The 21500-nt window shown below is 41.1% G+C and overlaps 1 protein-coding gene across 10 annotated transcripts in view; it reads left to right on the top strand.

Annotated features, from left to right (window-relative positions):
- Positions 1–21500, top strand: part of LOC144499695 (putative E3 ubiquitin-protein ligase HERC1) — a 297885-nt gene that overhangs the window by 134286 nt on the left and 142099 nt on the right. For 9 of the 10 annotated variants that reach the window (XM_078222046.1, XM_078222037.1, XM_078222064.1 and 6 more), the window contains 5 exons: positions 1267–1362; positions 3486–3653; positions 5014–5253; positions 13250–13333; positions 19466–19998. In XM_078222046.1, coding sequence (XP_078078172.1) covers positions 1267–1362; positions 3486–3653; positions 5014–5253; positions 13250–13333; positions 19466–19998 — 1121 coding nt within the window. The remainder of the gene's footprint in view (positions 1–1266; positions 1363–3485; positions 3654–5013; positions 5254–13249; positions 13334–19465; positions 19999–21500) is intronic. The other variant, XM_078222055.1, reaches the window with a different exon arrangement.

Below are 21500 nucleotides of genomic sequence, written 5' to 3'. Positions count from 1 at the left end.
AGCAAAATTCTAACAGGTTTATAATGGATGTGAATGAGGTAAAATACAATAATACTGATCCCACTCAATCCCTTTCAGAATTAAGAAAATTATTTGTTAAAATTATTTTATGAGAAACGTCAATAAGCTTCTTGGGTCAACTCATAACTGTTGATATGAGGGGGAATTGGAGCTTGACAAAAATAGAAGAATATGAAAGGAGACAAAAGGATAAAGTGAAAGGAGCAGGGATAATTGACAATTCAGGAGGAGCATATCTTTTGTATGTTGCAAAGGAAGTAGCAGAATGTGTTCTGTGATATAACTGATGTTGAAAATTCCTTAAGGGATGTTACTTGTGTAGTTGTCCCGGTTTGTAATCTGATTTACCCTGAGTATGGAATGCAATATCAGGTAGATAATCCACTAATTTTCAGTGTTTTCTTCGAATTTGGAAAGGAGAAAAATAAAACATTCATAATGAATTTGCCATTGTTCTTGTTAAACAAAATAAAAGTCATTAAATATAGCAAAGATTTATGATTTTGAAAATGTTAGTATAAAAATGCAGCAATGTAAATCTACCGTAGATGTCAGCATGTAAATTGACCTTTGAAGCCTCAAGAAGTCCTTCAAAAACAGGGGTCGAATTGTACACCAAGTATTAAGTAAACTGCTGGTGCGGGTCATTGCCAGCTTTGTTGTTTGCCATGTGGGGTCTACTCTATGTAGACATGTCTTAAACTTCTGAGCATCTTTGCAACACACAGCCTGTATCACCTATTTGATATCTTGGACCCAATTAGAGTCATAGACTACACTGCAGAAGGAGGCCATTCGACCCATCGAGCCTGTACTGTCAACAATCCCACCTAGGCTCCATCCCTGTAACCCCATGTATTTACCCTGCTAACCCCCTGATGCTAAGGGGCAATTTAACATGACCAATCAACCTAACCTGCATGTCTTTGGAGTTATAAGATACCGGTAAGTAAAACGTGCATTTGTAGGTGCAAAATTATGACTCACTACAAATGCAAGTATGGACTGTTGTAGCTGAAAGGTGGGGGGAGGGTTCACCCTACGTGTCCAATATATGTAAAAACATTATTTCTGGTGCTTAAAAGATTGGGATCATTTTATCTACCAGGATATCTTGTATGCAAAGATCCAAGGTGATTTGAGTACAGGCTATGATTGTGACTTCCTGACAATCTATCATGCCTTAAGTATGATTATACCAAAAATGTTTAAGAGTACAACCTTAATAAAATTTCTTTTTTTCAGACCTTGGAGGGGCTCTTCAGTTCTCTTTCTGCTTGTATGTGGGAAATGCCAATTGCTTTAAGCAAAAAGGAAAAAGAAGTGGATAAGGCAAATGAGGTAATGAAAGAAGAAACTAAGGAACAAGAAAATTACAGCACAGGAACAGGCCCTTCGGCCCTCCAAGCCTGCACCGACAATGCTGCCTGACTGAACTAAAAACCCCTACCCTTCCGGGGACCATATCTATTCCCATCCTAGTCATGTATTTGTCCAGACGCCCCTCATAAGTCACTATCGTATCCATTTCCACTACCTCTCCCAGCAGCGAGTTCCAGGCACCCATCACCTGTGTAAAAAAAAAAACTTGCTTCGTACATCTCCATTAAACCTTGCCACTTGCACCTTAAACATATGCCGCCGAGTAATTGACTCTTCCACCCTGGGAAAAAGTTTTTGACGATCCACTCTGTCCATGCCTCTCATAATCTTGTGGACTTCTATCAGGTCTCCCCTCAACCTCCGTCATTCCAGTGAGAACAAACCAAGTTTCTCCAACCTTTCCTCATAGCTAATGCCCTCCATACCAGGCAACATCCTGGTAAATGTTTTCTGGACCCTCTCCAAAGCCTCCACATCCTTCTGGTGGTGTGGCAACCAGAATTGAACACTATATTCCAAGTGCGGCCTAACTACGGTTCTATAAAGCTGCAACATGACTTGCCAATTTTTAAATTCAGTGCCCTGGCCGATGAAGGTAAGCATGCTCTATGCCTTCTTGACTACCTCCTCTACCTGCGTTACTACTTTCAGTGAGCTGTACACCCAGATCCCTCTGCCTATCAATATTCTTAAGGGTTCTGCCATTTACTGTATATTTCCTATCTGTATTAGACCTTCCAAAATGCATTACCTCACATTTGTCCGGATTAAAGTCCATCTGCCATCTCGCCGTCCAGGTCTCCTACTGATCTATATCCTCTGACGGTCCTCATCACTATGCACAAATCACCAACCTCTGTGTCGTCCGCAAACTTACTAATCAAACCAGTTACGTTTTCCTCCAAATCATATATTACAAACAGTAAACTAGTTCTGAATCCTATCAGAATAGGCACTGTTTACAGAACACAACAATGGTTTATATTTGTATGGCACCTTTACCATAATGAAATGTTCTAAGGCAGGTTACAGGGGTATTTAAGAAGTTACAACACAAAACCTGACCATTTGATTCAACCAATCAGTATATTGGGAAATGATGACCAGAGCAGGGGTCTCTTCTTTTGGAAAGAGAAGGCCAAGGGATGGCCTTAATAATGGACTTTTGCATTATGGAAGACTTTGATTAGAATAGACAGAGAATGTTTCCACCTTTGGGGAAGCAAAAAATTAGCACCATCACCAAAAGAAATCAAACTGGGAATTCAGAAGAAAATGTTTTTGGCCAGAGAATGGTGAGAATGTGGAACTCCCTAACACGGAGTGGTTGAAGTGAATATCTAAATGCATTTAATGGGAGACTAGATAAGTATTTGAGGAAGAAGGGATTATAAGGTTATGGTAATAGTTAAATGAAGTAAGGCAGGATGGAGCTCTATTGGAACATAATGCTAGGTGGAATGAATTGGTTGGGCCAAATGGCCTGTTTCTTTGTTGTATTTTGTGGGATAGTCAAAATCACTTCCAGGGCGAGTGTTTGAGGCAGAATCAAAACTAAACTAAACCAGCTCTGATGAAGCATCATCCAGACTCGAAACGTTGGCTCTATTCTCTCTCCACAGATGCTGGCAGACCTGCTGAGATTTTCCAGCATTTTCTGTCTTTGCTCCCTGAACCTCTCTGCTTCTATACTCGCTTTCCTCCTCTAAAGCTCTTCAAACCACTTTAACTAAGTCTTCAGTCATCTGAGGCTGGGTGTCAAATTTTGCTTTTTAATGCTTCCATGAAATATGTTGGAAATTTTTAAATGTTAAAAAATGTACTTACACAATTTGAAGCAAATTTTAGAGTTTTCACTGTTAATTTTATTACACATTCACCAGTTTACTAACAGAGTATGTCAACTTTTTAGTTTTTCTGCTGTCATAATTTAGACATTAATTGAGGTAGTTCTTGAAGCAGAAGATATCCAAAACATATCAAGAAGCAATTCTCCAATTATAAAGATTTAACCATACTAGATATGTTTTACTTTTAATAGTTCTGAATGTGAACTTTACTGAGTGTTGTTTTTGTTTCAGACAGAGGATAAAGAGGATGACAACATACCTATTAAAGAGTTTTCATTTGATCCAGATAAAATGATTTGCTGTGTTATGGAATCTGGAAATGTTTTATCTCATGGTGCAGGAGGCAAAGGATACGGCTTAGCAACAACTGCCATAACATCTGGCTGCTTTCAGTGGAAGGTAAGTGTGATATTTAAAACGGCCCAGAAAAAATAGATATTAAATAGTCTGAAATCTAGTTTTTGGTTGTACCTCCATCAGTCAAAGGGCTTCCATCTTTTTAAAGAATAGTTGCACTCAACTAGTTTTTTAAAAATCAAATGAGTAAGTTTCAGTACTTTTAAGATATGATCCAGTAGCAATAAGGTATTAGTATATTTAAGATTGCATTAACTGCAAAGTGTCTGGAAGTTTACATATTTAACCCATAGCTTTTCCTCTTCAGACAGAAAGTTTATTCTGGGATGTGCTTTCTGTTCTGCAAACAAGGGAAACACTTGTTTATTTTGTAAAATGCAAGATCATTGGTATCCATTCCTTATCATAAATAAAACAATTACAAGCAGAAAGTAAATGTTTTTAACTTTGTCAAATTGACATTAACTTTATGAATGAAGCCAATGCTGGTTATTCCTGGAAAGAATGACCAGAATCCTTTCGTGTTGTGTGAAAGGATCAGTTTGTCCACCACAAATATAGTGGTTAAAAACTCTGTAGCTGATTGATGTTAAAAAAAATTGTGCTTTATTGCTCCATTAGAGTAAAGAACAAATGACATTGCTAAATATTAGTGACTTGATTTTATGTCTGATTGGTTCCTGTGAAATTTAAGCCGTCTTGCTGGCACATTTAGAGTATATCAGTTGATTTTCCAAATCCTGATCCTGCTTTCATTTTCAGGAGTGCTAAGCTCCAGAAAATCAGCTGATCTACCACCTTGTGCTGAGTAAGCCTGAGCACCTATCTAAAATTCCTCCTCGCGCTTGACAGTTGCACTCTGCTGAGTCTGGTCCAGAAGCTAGGTGTGCCACAGGAGCATGCTGGAAAGGCCAATAAAGTTGGCAGAGCAAGTGTCTCACCATGCCTCATTGAAATTATGGCCTGGGTCTGCTGGAAACCTTCGCAGGTGGAACTTTCAAAATAGATTTACATCGATGCAGTGCCGAGCACAACTTCAAAATGTCCCAAAGTCAATTAAGTTCTTTTGAAATGTAGTCACTGTTGTAGTGTAAAAAAAACAGGGCAGCCAGTATGAGGTGCAAGGGGACCAGAGCTAAAAATAACTCACCTCTTTCCCTTTCTCATGAAGTTGAAATTACAGTGTAAATTTGCCAGGCTATTCTACCTTCCTGTTTTAAGAAAGAGGTATAACAATGGATATGTGCAATACCAGCAATGATCTAATTAATCAAGTAAATAATTTTTAAAGTAAAACGTAATTTAGTTTTAACTTTTTTGTTTTTAAAGCAGGGCACTACATATCCTTTTGCCTCGGATGCAGTTGTTAAATTCATATTTTTTCTTGTTAATTTGTGCACAGTTTTACATAACCAGAGAGAATAAAGGTAATGAAGGTACATGTATTGGAGTATCACGGTGGCCCATCAGAGATTTCAACCATCGCACAACATCAGACATGTGGCTTTACAGAGCTTATAGTGGGAATCTTTATCATGGTGGGGAACAAGGCTGTATCCTACCCAGCTATACACAGGGAGACTGTATAACCTGTGTCCTGGATGTGGAAGCAAGAACAATCTCATTTGGAAAGAATGGTGAGGTAAGAAAATATGTCAATCATCCAGGAATCAGACTTATTAAATAATATGGCAAGAAATATGGCTCATTTCTTGATGCACTGATGCATCAAGATTTTATACTATGTAATAATTTATGCATGAGAATAGAATAAAATGCTGTGGTCCTCGAGTGTTTGAGACACAAAATATGAAATTATGCTGTGTAATGGCTACAGAGTTTGTTAAACTTCAGGTACTTTGCAGAAAATACAATAATGCAAGAATTATGTGAATTTTTTTCTCATCATAGCCTTTCTGCTGTAATTTAATTAGACGGAAGGTAGTTTAAGCATCAATATTTCCTTCACCGTCATGTTATTAATGAGCCAGATTTTGCGGTCAGCAGCCACCGATTATTACACTTGCACTTGTTGATAGCTTTTCCAGGGTGAAGTTCTTTTAACCAACCATCCAAAAAGATGATATCCTTTAAAGAGCATCTGTAAACCTGTACAAATAGAGACTGTAACTGTATCACTGTAAGCAATCAGATTGAAGAATTGTTAATGTGCTATCTCATCCCTTGCCTCCCTCTTTGGGAGGCAAGGGATGAGATAGCAGAGCCTTTGGCATTCATCTTTGCGTCCTCACTGTCCACGGGGGTGGTGCCAGAGGACTGGAGAGTGGCGAATGTTGTTCCTCTGTTTAAGAAAGGGAATAGAAATGACCCTGGTAATTATAGGCCGGTTAGTCTTACTTCGGTGGTCGGTAAGTTGATGGAAAAGGTCCTTAGGGATAGGATTTACGACCATTTAGAAAGATGCAGCTTAATCCGGGATAGTCAGCACGGATTTGTGAAGGGCAAGTCTTGCCTCACAAATTTGATAGAATTTTTTGAGGAGGTAACCAAGTGTGTAGATGAAGGTAGTGCAGTCGATGTCATATACATGGATTTTAGTAAGGCGTTTGATAAAGTCCCCCACGGTCGGCTTATGAAGAAAGTAAGGATGTGTGGGATAGAGGGAAGTTTGGCCGATTGGATAGGTAACTGGCTATCGAGCAGAAGACAGAGGGTGGTGGTGGATGGAAAATTTTCGGACTGGAAACCGGTTACCAGCGGAGTGCCACAGGGATCAGTGCTTGGTCCTCTGCTATTTGTAATTTTTATAAATGACTTGGAGGAGGGGGCTGAAGGGTGGATCAGTAAATTTGCTGATGACACCAAGATTGGTGGAGTAGTGGATGAGGTGGAGGGCTGTTGTAGGCTGCAAAGAGATATAGATAGGATGCAGAGCTGGGCTGAAAAATGGCAAATGGAGTTTAACCCTGACAAATGCGAGGTGATTCATTTTAGTAGGACAAATTTAAATGTGGATTACAGGGTCAAAGGTAGGGTTCTGAAGAATGTGGAGGAACAGAGAGATCTTGGGGTTCATATCCATAGATCTCGGAAGGTTGCCACTCAAGTGGATAGAGCCGTGAAGAAGGCCTATAGTGTGTTGGCATTCATTAACAGGGGGTTTGAGTTTAAGAGCCGTGGGGTTATGCTGTAACTATACAGGACCTTGGTGAGACCACATTTGGAATATTGTGTGCAGTGTAGGTCACCTCACTACAAGAAGGATGTGGAGACACTGGAAAGAGTGCAAAGGAGATTTACCAGGATGCTGCCTGGTTTGGAGGGTAGGTCTTATGAGGAAAGGTTGAGGGAACTTGGGCTTTTCTCTTTGGAGCGGAGGAGGTTGAGGGGAGACTTGATAGAGGTTTATAAGATGATGAGGGGGATAGATAGAGTGAACGTTCAAAGACTATTTCCTCGGGTGAATGGAGCGGTAACTAGGGGGCATAACTATAGGGTTCATGGTGGGAGATATAGGAAGGATGTCCGAGGTTCTTTACGCAGAGAGTGGTTGGGGTGTGGAATGGACTGCCTGCAGGGATAGTGGAGTCAGAAACTTTAGGAACATTTAAGAAGCTATTGGATAGGCACATGGAGTACTTCGGGATGATAGGGAGGAAATAGCTTGACCTGGGTTTCAGACAAAGCTTGGCACAACATCGTGGGCCGAAGGGCCTGTTCTGTGCTGTACTGTTCTATGTTCTATGTAACCACTAAGCCAGTAAGTAAAAACCAAAAATACTGCATATATCTAGCAGGTCAGGCTACGACTATGGAGAATGAAGCAGAATTAAAAGTTCAGGTCAATGACCTTTCATTAGAACTGGAAGAAATTAGAATTGCGACAGGTTTTTAAGTTCGTGCAGCAGAGCAGGGCACGGTAAAGAACGAAAAGGAAGGGTAGAAAGTTGGAGAGATAAAAGACAAAAGGAGTCATGGCACAAAACAAAAGATAATAAGTTAACAAAAGATAGGCCAGAGGAGCTGTAAATGGGTAAGAACAGAATTATTCCCATCAGCTGCCATTCAGAAATAAAGTTAGGGCAGAGGTTATGATCTGAAGTTGTTCAGTTCTGTGTTGAATAGATCAGGGGGTCAAACCTGATTGAAGGATGTGATGGTGTTCCTTGAGTTCACATTAAAAATCATTTGGACCAGTGTGAGAGGCTGAGGACAGCGAGATCAAAGTGGAATGGGATGGACAATTAAAACAATTGACAATAAGAAGTTCAGGGTCATGCTTGTGGACTGAGTAGTGCTATTCCGCAAAGCCTACACCCATTTTGCGTATGATCTCTCTAATGTAGACGAGACCCTCAATGTGAGCAGTGAATACTGTATTCTAAGTTGGAAGAAGAACATTGATTGACATGTACTTATTAAGCAGTGTTTGAGGCCTTGAACAGTTGTAAGATACGATTGCATGGGAAGGTGCCATGGAAAGATGAAGGAGTGTTGAGGAGTGGACAAGAGTTTCATGGAGGAAACAGTCCCTTCAGAATGCTGAAAGGGGAGGAGAGGAGAATAAGTGCTTGGTGGTGGCATCATGCAAGTGGTGGAGGAAATGATGCAATGAAAACAGAGACTGGTGGGATAGGAAGTGAGGACAAGTGGAACCCTTTCTTTGTTCTGGGATGGAGGGCAAATTATTGAGATTAGAAGTTCAGGAAATGGGATGGACACAGTCCAGGGCCCTGCTAACCATGATGAGAGATGGAAGGTGTGGAATCCTTTGAGGAAAAATAAAGATCTATCTGAAGCATGGGCATGGAATGTGGTATTATTAGAACAGAATGAAATGGAGAAACTGGGAGAATAGAATTGCTTCCTTATAGGTAGCAGGGCAAGAAAATAACATAGTCAATGCATTTCTGGGAGTTAGTGGGCTTATAGTGGATATTGGCCAATGGCTTTTTCCAGTTCCGACAATAGGTTGTCCATTCTGAAATGTTAACTCTCTTTCTCGCTTCTCAGATGCTACCTTGATCCTGCTGAATAGTTCCAGAATTTTTTGCTTTGATTTCCACTGTAACTCTTGCCAGCCCTTCTGTGCATGTATACTGATCTGCGCATGCATGTAAATTCAGTGCAGTCACTGCTACACCCAGCCTGCCAAGACCACTTTGTGCGTGTGTCATTGACGACAGTGCACACAGGTGTGCTGATGACCGAAGGATCGTGCATGCACGAATTTCAAAATTGTGGGAGATACAATTCTGCTCCAGTGTCGCTACCCAACTGTGATAATTTCACCAGTGCCATCTTTGGTCCTGGCTGTTGCCTACTCTGATGCTTCAAATGATGTCACAAAACAGCACACTCGAACTGTGCATGCAAATACAGTCTTTTATTTTAGATTCCTAGCATCCACAGTATTTTCCATCTGAACATGGAAGTGTCAGAATAGAGAAATCAGTATCAAATCAGGAACAGGAAGTGAAATAAAGGAGAGGAACAAAAAACTGGATTTTGAAAGAGTGATAACTAGAACTTAACTATGCTCTTTTTAAAAAATATATTCATGGGATATGAGTGTCACTGGCTAGACCAGCATTTATTTATTGCCCATTCCTAATTGCCTTTGTTAAGATGGTCGTAAACACTGCTGCCACCGTGCACTCGTGGATGGGATGCCAGTCAAATGAGCTGCTTTGTCCTGGATGGGGCTGAGCTTCTGAATTATTGTTAGAGCTGCACTCATCCAGGCAAATGGAGATTATTCCATCATACTCTTGTGCCTTGTAGGTGGTGAAACGGCTTTGGGGAGTCGGGTGTAGAATTACTCACTGCAGGATTCCTAGCCTCTGACCTACTTGTGTAGCCACAGTATTTATATGGTTTGTCCAGTTCAGTTTCTGGTCAATGGTGACTCCCAGGATGTTAATAGTGGGGAATTCAGCAATGTAAAGTAAAAATTTTATTTATTTGTCACAAGTAAGGCTTACGTTAACACTGCAATGAAGTTACTGTGAAATTCCCCTAGTCGCCACAGTCCGGTGCCTGTTCGGGTCAATGCACCTAACTTAATGGTAATGCAATTGAATATCAAGGGGTGATTCTCTTACTGGAGATGGTCATTGCCTGGCAGTGTGTGATGCGAATGCTAGTTGCCACTTGTCAGCCCAGGTCTTGCTGTATTTGGACTTCTTCAGTATCTGGAGTCGCAAACGGCGCTGGACATTGTGCAGTCATTAGCCAACATCCCCACTTCTGACCTTAGATGGGAGGAAGGCATTGATGAAATGGATGAATATAGTTGAGCTTAGGATTCTACCCTGAGGAACTCCTGCAGTCATCTTAGAATTGAAATGATTGACTTCCAACAAGCACAAACATCTTCCTTTGTGCTAGGTATAACTGCAACCAGCAGAGAGAATTCCCTTCGATTCCCATTGACTCCAGTTTTGCGAGGACTCCTTATTGCCACACTTGGTCAAATGCTGCCTTGATGTCAAGGGCAGTTTCTCGCCCCCTCACCTCTGGAGTTCAGCTCATTTGCTCTGTGTTTGAACCACAGCTGTAATGAGGGCATGAGCTTATTGACCTTGGCGGAACCCAAACTGAGCATCTTGGGAAGGTTTTCCTAAGTAAGTGCCGCTTTGTAGCATTATTGATGATCGTCCGTAAAGTGATGGAAGGTGTCAAGAGTAGACTGATAGAGACATAGGAGCAGGAGTAGGCCAGTCAACCCTTCAAGACTACTTCGCCATTCATTATGAGCATAGCTGATCCTCCAACTCAGTAACCTGTTCCTGCTTTTCCCCCATATCCTTTGATCCTTTTAGTTCCAAGAGCTAGATCTAACTCCTCCTTGAAAATATACAATGTTTTGGCTACCAGCAACTGTTTTCTGTGGTAGTGCATTCCATAGGCTTACCACTCTGGGTGAAGAGATTTCTCCTCCTCTCAGTCCTAAATGGTTTACCCCATATCGTTAGATCATGACCCCTGGATTTGGACTCCTCTGCCATCGGAAACGTCTTTCCTGTCTATTTCTGTTCGAATATCATAATATGTTTCTATGAGATCCCCCCTCATTCTTCTAAACTCCAACAAATATAATCCTAACCGTCTCAATCTCTCCTCTCATGTCAGTCCTGCCATTCCAGGAATCAGCCTGATAAACCTTTGCTGCACTCGGTCAGGACAGTCATATGAGAAGAGTCTCAACTTGGTTTGCATTATATTCATTGTAGTTTAGAAGAGCGAGAGGGAATTTCATAAAAACTTAAAATTCTAACAGGATTAGGTAAAGTAGATTCAGAAAGAATATTCCCTATGGTCGGGGAAGTCCAGAACTAGAGGTCATAATTTGAGGATAAGGGGTAAACCTTTTTAGGACTGAGGTGAGGAGAAATTTCTTCACCCAAAGAGCAGTGAATCTGTGGAACTCACTACCACAGAAAGCAGTTGAGGCCAAAACGTTTTGTGATTTCAAAAAGGAGTTAAATGTAGTTCTTGGGCTAAAGGAATCAAGAGCTATGGGGGAGAGACAGGATCAGGGTATTGAATTTGATGATATGTCATGATCATAATTCTGATTATCAGAGCAGATACGAAGGGCCAAATGGCCTACTCCTGCTTCTATTTTCTACGTATATTTCTTTGTAGTCCTCAGATGTTAGTAAGGAGCACTTTGCAGGGTCAACGGGGCTGAGTTTGCCATAGTCATTACCTGTGCCTAGGTGGATGCTCGGTGGTCTACCTGGTTTTATTCCTTACTGACTTTTCAGTGGCTTGCCAGGCCATTTCAGAGGACATTCAGAGTCACATTGCTATGGGTCTGGAGTCACATGTAGGCCAGACCAGGTAAGATCAGCAGATTTCCTTCCCTAAAAGACATTAGTGATTACAACAACCGACAGTGGTTTCATGGTCATCATTAGAGTTTGAATTCTAGATGTTTGAATTAAAATTCCACCATCTGCCATGGGATTTGAACCCGGACCCCCAGAGCATTACCCTGGGCCTCTGGATTACTAGTGCAGTGACAATAGCACAACGCCACCAACTCTCCAAGTTAAGTTACTTTCCCTGTTAAAAGGGTGATTTTATTAGAATATATTTTCTGACACATTTAGTAGATATCTATCATGTAAGTATAGCAACTTCATGTTGTTCCACGGATAGAGTTCAGCTTCTTGAGGAGCAGGACAAGATGGATTGCAACTTTCAGAAACCACATTTAACTGTTCAGCTGTGGCCATCGGAAGCTGCTGCTTAATTTACGCTTTAATAATGGTGGGTGCTGTTAGCCTCACCCTTATTTCTACTGCAATATCCAGCCCAATGTGTCTGTTGTGAATGATTTGATAAATTTCAGTGACTTAAAACATTGAAATTCACCATTTTCTTACAATAGATCGAAGCGCTGCGTGTCTCTTTCAGGTCACATATGAACTCATACTGAAATGTTTAGGATTTTAAAAATATATATTTTATAAGTTTGTTTAAAGATATTTTCCTTCTTGTCCATTCTTTCCTTTTTCAGTGCCGTTTATGAATGACACAATTTCTGCCCAGTGTTCAGTTTATGGAACTTTGCTTTGTTTAATGGTCAGAGTTAAAATTGACAGCTTTATTTTTCTTTAGGTCCAGCACTGCATTTGTAGGGTTCCAAAGGCAGCAAGAAATGGCAAAATTTCCTCCATGATAAACAGTTGAATATGTGTGTTGGGTAACCATGGGAGGAGTAGATTGTGAAAGATTGTAAAACTAACCTGAATATGGTTTGCACTTTTATTTCTACAGTGCAGAAGGAGGCCGTTCAGCCCATCGAGTCTGCACCAACAACAATCCCACCTAGGCCTTGCCCCGTAACTCCACATATTTACCCTGCTAATCCCTCTAACCTACCATCATGTTGTAATCATTAAGGGGCAATTTAGCATGGCCAATCCACATCTTTGGACTGTGGGAGGAAACCGGAGCACCCGGAGGAAACCCACGCAGACACGGGGAGAATGTGCAAACTCCACACAGACAGTGACCCAAGCCGGGAATCGAACCCAGGTCCCTGGCGCTATGAGGCAGCAGTGCTAACCACTGTGCTGCCCCCTAATCCTGTTTCCTATTCCCACACAGTGCTTCTTCCAGCTACCAGGTTCTCTGTTAACTGAGCGAATCAGCTAATCGGGTCCAGAGATTTATTCATAACCTGCAACATTCATATCTCATTGACCAGTAGGGGCTGCACTTGACTAAGATGTGTTATGCCTGCGTCTCATCACCTTCCCCACAAGCAGGAGATGGATCTTCTTTCAAATACTATTCCTTCTATTAGCAAGGATATAGTTAACCCTTAAACTTGGATTCAGACTGTAGGATCTATGGATCGGGAGTTGTTACAGCATAGAAGAAGGTCTTTTAGCCTATTGGATCCATGTTGGCTTTCTGTGGAGCAATCCAGTCAGCCCCATTCACACCTAATTCTCACCCCCTTAGTCCTGCAAGTCTATTTCTCTTGGGTGTCCATCCCATTCCTTTTGCAATCATTCATAATTTCTGCTTCCATCCCTCTCGAGCAGCAAGTTCCAAGTGAGTGGGTGAGGAAACTATTTCTTTTCTAGGCTGTGTTGCTTTTTCAAAAAGGACATCGGGCATAAATAATTATATTTTTTCTATTATATTTGCCTTAGGAACCAAAATTAGCCTTTGAAGATATTGATGCAACTGAGCTGTATCCTTGTGTGATGTTTTACAGCAGCAATCCTGGAGAAAAGGTAACCGAATTATCTATTTTCACAGATTCACGCAAATTGTTAAGTTTTAAGACTAAGATCGTGATCAAAAAGGAAGGCTTAAGAGAAGAGAGATTCAGGGAGGGAATCTTAACAGCTTAGGGTCCAGGTATATAAAGCCACAGTTGCCAGTGATAAGATTAAAATCAGGGATGTGCAAGAATCCAGGATTAGGGGAGCTAAAAGGCACCAGAGGCTTGTAGGGCTGGAGAAGGTTGCAGAGATGGGTAGTAGTGAGACCATGGATCAGGGTTTCCCAAATTTTGAACTGCAAACTCTTGGTGACCTCCAAGAGCATCAGGGAACACCAAACATTTTCATAATGTCGATGCTCCTTTTTTGCCACAAAATAGGTGTAAAAACAAAAATAAAATGTAAACAAGTCGTTGAGCTATATCAATGCATTTATTACCAATAAAACAGGATTATTTTATTCAAAAAAAACTGAAGACTGACCTTCCTGTCAACTTCAGTGTGAGGAGTGTTGCTGCCTCCTTTGCTCACACGTCCATTTGATGTCATTAACCCCTGGTCACTTAACATTAACCCCTCCCTAGAAGTAGTACCCACTTCAGGATACATTTCACTTCTGTCAGCAGGTAGTGAAAACATGAAGGAATACTTACCTCTCCTCAGATGCCGCAGTCACTGCAGCTGACCTTAATTGCTGCTCAGGTCATTGCTCTAATCGCCACTCGCTGCTTTTATGCCCAACAACAAAGGAACTGAAAAAAATCAAATTGGCCAATCGGAACCCAGCCTGAGAATTGGTTGCCGAAAGGCTGACTAGCAGCCAACTCAGGCTGGACTCTGGCCAAATCTGATTTTTTTCCTGCTTACCTTTGTGTTCTGAACAGCTATATCAACAGTTTTTGCATACTTTGTGATTGTTGGTGACATGTACACCATGGCCCCTGCAGAACCCCTGGGGGCTTCTCATGGTGTGATGAAGGAGCAGTACACCGAAAGCTCATGATACCAAATAAACCTGTTGGACTTTAATCCGGTGTTGTGAGACTTCGTACTTAGAGGTAACAAATACATGGATTAGATTTTCAGCAACAGCTGTGAAGGATGGAGTTGGACACTAACAGTGGTGGAAGTAGTGGATATTTAATCAGAAGCCTTGGTCCAAACATGGACAAAAGAGCTGAATGCAAAAAGGAAAGTGACTTCCCTTGACATCAAGGCAGCCTTTGACAGTGCAGTATCAAGGAGCCCCGGACAAAATTGAAGTGATTGAAAATTGGGAAAAAATCTGTACTCTTTGAATTTGTACCTAACACAAAGGAAGAGATTGTGGTTGTTGGAGGCTAATCATCTCAGTCCCAGGACATTGCAGCAGGAGTTCCTCCAGACAGTGTCCTGGCTCCAACCATTTTCAATGTTTAATCAATAGCCAACGCCATCACAGGACCAAAATCCTGAACTCCCTCCCCAGCAGCATTGTGATCGTGCCTTCACCAGATGGCCTGCAGTAATTCAAGAAGGTAGTTCACCCACCACCATGTACAAGTTTCCTGAGAAAAATCTACCAGCAGGCATCCTTTGGATCAAAGAATTGTAAACATGGGAGGTCACTGACAGGTTCTGTGTGACAAAGCCCATCTGTTGAATGGCAGGCTTTGAACAACCAATGTGAGAGGTGGTCCTTGCTAAACAGGTTCAGGACAGGCTAAGAGCCCCTATGCAGCCAACTTCCATTGCTAGAGCCTCAATACGGCCCCCTTAGAATCTTGTGGAGAGACACAATGCTGCTCGTTAGCAAGGAATGGAGGTGGTGGAGTTTCAATGTTGATTAAAAAAGATATTGAGGAAAGAACAAAACAAAGAAAATTAAAGCACCGGAACAGGCCCTTCGGCCCTCCAAGCCTGCACCAACCATGCTGCCCGACTTAACTAAAATCTCCTACCCTTCCAGGGACCATATCCCTCTATTCCCATCCTATTCATGTATTTGTCAAGACGCCCCTCAAGAGTCACTACAGTATCCGCTTCCACTACCTCCCCTGGCAACGAGTTCCAGGCACCCACTACTCTGTAAAAAAATCTGCTTCGTACATCTCGTAACTATGATGGTATGAGGCATGAATTGGCCATGACGGACTGGGCAACATTACTGAAAGGAAAAACAGTGGATAGGCAATGGCAGACATTTAAAGAACAAATAGATGAACTACAGAAGTTGTTTATTCCTGTTTGGTCCAAGAGTGGTAAGAGAATTGTGGCCAAACTATGGCTTACAAGTAAAATTAGAGATATCAGATTCAAGGAAGAAGTATTCAAATTGGCAAGAGAAAGCAATAGGCCTGAGGATTGGGAGCAGTTTAAAATTCAGCAAAGGAGGACCAAGGGATTGATTAAGAAGGGAAAAATAGAGTATGAAAGCAAGCTAGCGGGGAACAAAAACTGACTGTAAAATATGTAAATCTGACTGTAGATATGTAAAGAGAAAAAGATTGACAAAAACAAATATAGGTTCCTTAGTCAGAAACAGGAGAATTCATAATGGGGAATAAAGAAATGGCTGAGGAATTAAACTTGTACTTTGTTCCAGTCTTCACCAAAGGAAGACATGAATAATGTACCAGAAGTGCTGAGAGAAACATGTTTTAGTGAGGAACTGAAGGAAATCGGCATTAGTAGAGAAATGGTTTTGGGGAAATTGATGGGATTGAAGGTGGATAAATCTCTAAATCCTGATAATCTTCATCCCAGAGTACTTAAGGAAGTGGCCCTGGAAATAATAGATCCACTGGTGGTTATTTTACAAAATTCTTTGGAGTCTGGAATAGTTTCTACAGATTGGAGGGTAGCTAATATAAGCCCGCTATTCAAAAAAGGAGGTAGAGAGAAAACAGGGAACTATAGACCAATGAGCCTAATGTTGATACTGGGGAAGTTGCTGGAGTCTACTAACAAGGATTTCATAACTTGGCATTTGGAAGGCAGTATAATCAAAGTCAGCATGAATTTACAAATGGAAAAATCATGCATGACGAATCTATTGGAATTTTTTGAGGATGTAATTAGTAGAGTTGACTGAGAACCAGTGGATGTGGTTTATTTAGACTTTCAGAAGGCTTTCAACAAGGTCTCACATAACAGACTACAGTGTAAAGTTAAAGCACATGGGATTGCAGGTAATGTCCTGAGATGGATAGAAAGCTGGTTAGCAGATAGGAAGCAAAGAGTTGACATAAATGGGTCTTTTTCTGATTGGCAGTCAGTGACTAGTGGGGTTCCATGGATCTGTACTAAAACCCCAACTACTCATATTGTATATTAATGATTTGGAAGGGGGAACTGAATGTATTATCTCCAAATTTGCAGATGATATAAAGTTGGGTGGGAGAGTGAGCTATGAGGAGGATCATGCTTCAGCATGATTTGGACAGGCTGAGTGTGCGGGGATCTGCATGGCAGATGCAGTATAATGTGGATAAATGTGAGGTTATCCATTTGGTATCAAGAATAGGAAAACAGATTACTACTTGAATGAGTGTAAATTGAGAGAGGTGGGTACTCAATGAGACCTTGTGGAGTCCTCATGCATCTTTCCCTGAAAGTAAGCGCGCAGGTACAGCAGGCAAATGGTATGTCAGCCTTCATAGTGAGAGGATTTGAGTATAGGGATGTTTTGCTACAATTGTATGGAGCGTTGGTGAGGCCATATCTGGAATATTGTGTGCAGTTTTGGTGTCCTTATCTGGGGAAGGACGTTCTTGCTACAGAGAGTACAGCAAAGGTTTACCAGGAGAATTCCTGGGATGGCAGGTCTGTCATATGAGGAGAGATTAAGTCAGTTAGGATTATATTCACATGGCGTTTAGAAGAGTGAGAAGGAATCTCATGGAAACTTATAAAATTCTAACAGGGTTAGACAAGGTAGATTCAGAAAGAATGTTCCCATTTGGTGGGGGAGTCCAGAACTAGGGGTCATAGTTTGAGGATAAGGGGTAGACCTTTTAGAACTGAAGTGAGGAGAAATTTCTTCACCCAGAGGGTGGTGAATGTGTGGAATTCACTACCACAGAATGTAGTTGAGACCAAAACATTGTGTGATTTCAAGAAGAAATTAGATATAGATCTTGAGGCTAAAGGGATCAAGGGATATGGCGGGGGGGGGGAGGCAGGATCAAGGTATTGAATTCAATGATCAGCCATGATCAAAATGAATGGCGGAGCAGGCTCGAAGGGCCTACTCCTGCTTCTAGTTTCTATGAGTGTCCCCCTCCAGACTAAGTCGTAGACTAATCACTTTAAACTCAGCAAATGAGGAAGCTAATCAAGGATTTACATTTGCTAAATAATAATAACCACCACTTTCTCAAGTGCAAGTAGGTATAGGCAAGAAATGCTGGCCTTGTCCTTGACACCCATATCTCATGGTAGGATAAATAAAAGCTCATCTCAGTCAAATCAGGTACCAAGGTGAATGTTGCGTCATATACTTTTGAGGGACACATCTTAAACTGCTGTCATTCACTACCACAGAGATGGGATGTGATGCAGTAGTCCCATATCTTGCAAAAGTGGTAACCAGTCCGTGGCAGCAGATGGTCAAAGTCAGAAATGTATACTTAGCTTAACAGTATTTGTATTTAGCCTTATCTTCAAATAAAGAATCCATATTATTTAGTTAAAATAGAAGAATGTAACATGGTGGGGGCAGGATGGTTTTGAAGATTTGACTGAACAGTATACAAGCATCGATCCTTCGAACAAAACAGAAGGAACTTACCATTTGTAAGTGATACTGCGGCTGTGTAGCAATCCCACACACCATACTTTCATCCGGGGATTGCATCTCACTACAGCCAGCAGGTATCGAGTCCCAGTAAGATTATTTAAATTTGAGAGAGTTTAAATAGTCCAAGTTTAGCTGCTGTGAAGTTTGTGGGGGAACAGAGATTAACCAGCAGACTCTAGAGGGTCTAGCTTTAAGCAGAATTCTACACACACAGTATCCATTACTGCTGCTTGCTATCTTTTCAGGAGATATGGGGAGGTTAAGCACTAAAGACTGAGCTGGGAAGAAGAATCCATCCAGTAACAGCACCTAACAGCTTTAAAAAAAAGCAGAAAAAAGTCTTTTTACAGTTTGATGTCATATTTTGCACCTAAAGTCACTGTTTTGTGGAAGAGCTTAAACCCTAATGAAGCAGAAAGAGCTCAATAGCACCATCACTGCTGTTGGGCAATATCTTCTGACAAGCTAAGGCAGTGGCCATTAAAGGTATAGCTCAGCGAGCCCAAAAGTCTAAATAACAGTCAAAACTTCCAGATAGCATTAAAAATACTGCAAAAAGGCACAAGATATCACAAAATTTCCAACGCAATTGGAAGACAGCAGACCTCCTGAGTTTACTTTGTTCTGATAAAATGTAGAGCTGTGTTTTCTGAACTTCAATATTCCTGAACCAGATAAAATTGCTATAGGCAATGAGAGCCTTCGCAGACTGAACAAGTTAGCTTTTCTAATAGACATTCTTAAAAATCCAGAGAAAATATGGTCAAAACTCGTTGATGAATCACGAGTGAAGATCATACCTTCCCAAAACTTGGATGTGTAATTCAACATTCCACAATATTCTATCTTTCAGATGCTGGCCAGAGGTCTTGTGGTGATGCCTTCTGGGCCATGAGCATGTGTAATTTAGTAACCCATTTATTTTGGGGGCTGTGAGCCACTGTAAATTTTGAATTATACAAATGTCTATATATATATATATTTTGATTTTAATTGCATTGATATTTAGTAACTAGAATTACCACTATATTGTGGTCAGAAATATTAATATTTGGACTATTATGTGATCTTTGAAAAGTCTCATTTAGTTATCACTTTTGATATTTGCATTTCTGTTTAGTTCTTGGATGAAGGGGGGAGTAATTTCTGGTTATACACAAGATTTATAAGGTAAACTGCTTATGAAAAATGTGCGTAATGTAAGTGCCATTGGATGCAAATATCATATCTTTATTTGGATTTATGTAAACCTAGCAGACTAATGAGATCATCAATATGCCTATATTTTCCTGAGCAGTTATATTTGTGCAACGAATTTACTGTGCTTTCCCTGAAAAGTCTCAATTTCCCATATATTTCAGGTGGCACTTTGTGACATGCAGATGCGTGGAATTTCTCGGGACCTCCTGCCTGGTGAACCATTTTGTAGTCCTCTTATGACTGTACTAGTAGAAGCAACTGTGCAATTGATCCGAAAACTCCACAGCCATGACAACTGGATGTCTGCAATTAACCACCACATGCTGTGTAGGCTTGAGCTAATTGGTTCAATAATGAAAGAAGCAAAAGTTTTGAAGCTGAGTAAAAGCCGAAGTAAACATTCTGTAAAGAAAAACACCTTTGAAGAAAAGGAAATAAAAGGGCAAGAGGAAAAGATATTCAAGGCTGAAGATAAGGCCCAAGGCATCACAGACTTGGCTGAACTACAGCTCAGAATGTTATGCAGGGAAGTATGGCCTGTTCTGGCAGTTGTTGGTGGGATTGACTGTGGACTCAGAGTTGGGGGTCCTTGTGTACATAGGCCTTCAGGGCGCAAAGCAACCCTTTTAGGAGTTACAAAAGAAGGAGGCACCTCAGCAAGACTACAATGGGAAGATGTGGAAATCACCATCAGGTATGAATATTGCATCAATTTAGAAATTAATCTTATTCTGAAATGTATTTTTCTTTCTATATATACTTTATCAGTTTGAGGAATAGCAGCATAATGGGAAGAGGCCACTTGGCTATCCTATCTGCCATAGAAGAATGAGAATGTAGTCAGATACAGCAGAGTGGGAAGGTGGAAGAGGGATTGGGAGAGACTACAAATCTTAAAGTGTACTTTTTTTTTGTATGATGGACGTTGTTCCACGTATTTGACCGCCATGTACAGATAGGAATTTGCTTCATCTGAAAAGGAAGAAAAGTAATCATTAAAATCATGTACATAAAAAAAACATAGTGACAGATCTTCCAGTCTCCGGCTCATCAGAGACTGGACATATGGCCCAAGATGCCCATCAGGACTCTGGACGCCTGATGCACTGACCTTCATGGTAATTACCCAGGACGTTTGAACTTCCCGCAGGCAATTCCTTTACCCCACGAATGTCTCTGACTCTGAGCTAGAATTGGAAAGTCCAGATAGTTCAGTGGGAATTTCCCATACAAGCATATGAATTGTGAGTAGGATTAGTCCATTCGTCCCCTCAAACCTGCTCCACTGTTCAATAAGATCATGGCTGATCTGAGTGTGATCTCAACCCCAAGAATCTACCTATCTCTGCCTTAAAAAAGATTAAATGAGCTGGACTTTCTGGCCCTTCCTGCTGGCAGGATCTTTCAGTCCATCGAAGGTGACCCACCATGGCGAGTAGCCCAGGGGCAGGACAGGTGAGCTATGCAAAATGCTGTAGTCGGCAGCACCGGAAGATCCCGCCGGCACCCAATAGAGAGCTGCCTCTGCCACTGGAAAGCATGTCGCAGAGATGCTGGAAAATCCAGCCCAATGATCCTGCCTCCATTTGGGAAAGACACTTCCAAAGACTTTCAATCCTGAGAGAGATAATATTTTTTGTCTCATCACCATCCTAAGTGGGAGACCCCTTATTTTTAAACTGTGTCTCTGGTTCTGGTCTCTCCCACAACGGGAAACATCCTTCCACAATCCACCCTATTAAGTCCCCTCAGGATCTTTTATATTTCAATAAATTCACCTTTCATTTTTCGAAACACCAATGGATACAGACCCAGCCTGTCCAATCTTTCCTCAGATAAACTTCCCCCATCCCAGGTATCAGTCAAGTGAACCTTCTCTAAACTGCTCATAACACATTCATCTCCTTTATGAAACAAGGAGCTGGAATTGTGCACAGTACTCCAGATTTGGTCTCAACAATTCTCTATAAAACAATAGCAAAACATCCCTGCTTTTATATTCAATTTCCCTTGCAATAAACAATGACATTCTATTTGCATTCCTAATCAGTTCTTCCAGCTACAAAATAACTGATTCATGAACTAGGACACCCAGATTCCTTTATGCAATCTCTCTCTCTCGATTTGAATAATATGCTGCTTTTGGATTCTTCCTGCCAAAGTGGACAAATTTACATTTATTCATATTCAGGAAAT

This window comes from Mustelus asterias, chromosome 1 (assembly GCF_964213995.1).
Source record: "Mustelus asterias chromosome 1, sMusAst1.hap1.1, whole genome shotgun sequence".
NCBI classification, from domain to species: Eukaryota; Metazoa; Chordata; class Chondrichthyes; order Carcharhiniformes; family Triakidae; genus Mustelus; species Mustelus asterias.
This window is presented reverse-complemented; position numbering and strand designations above follow the sequence as displayed.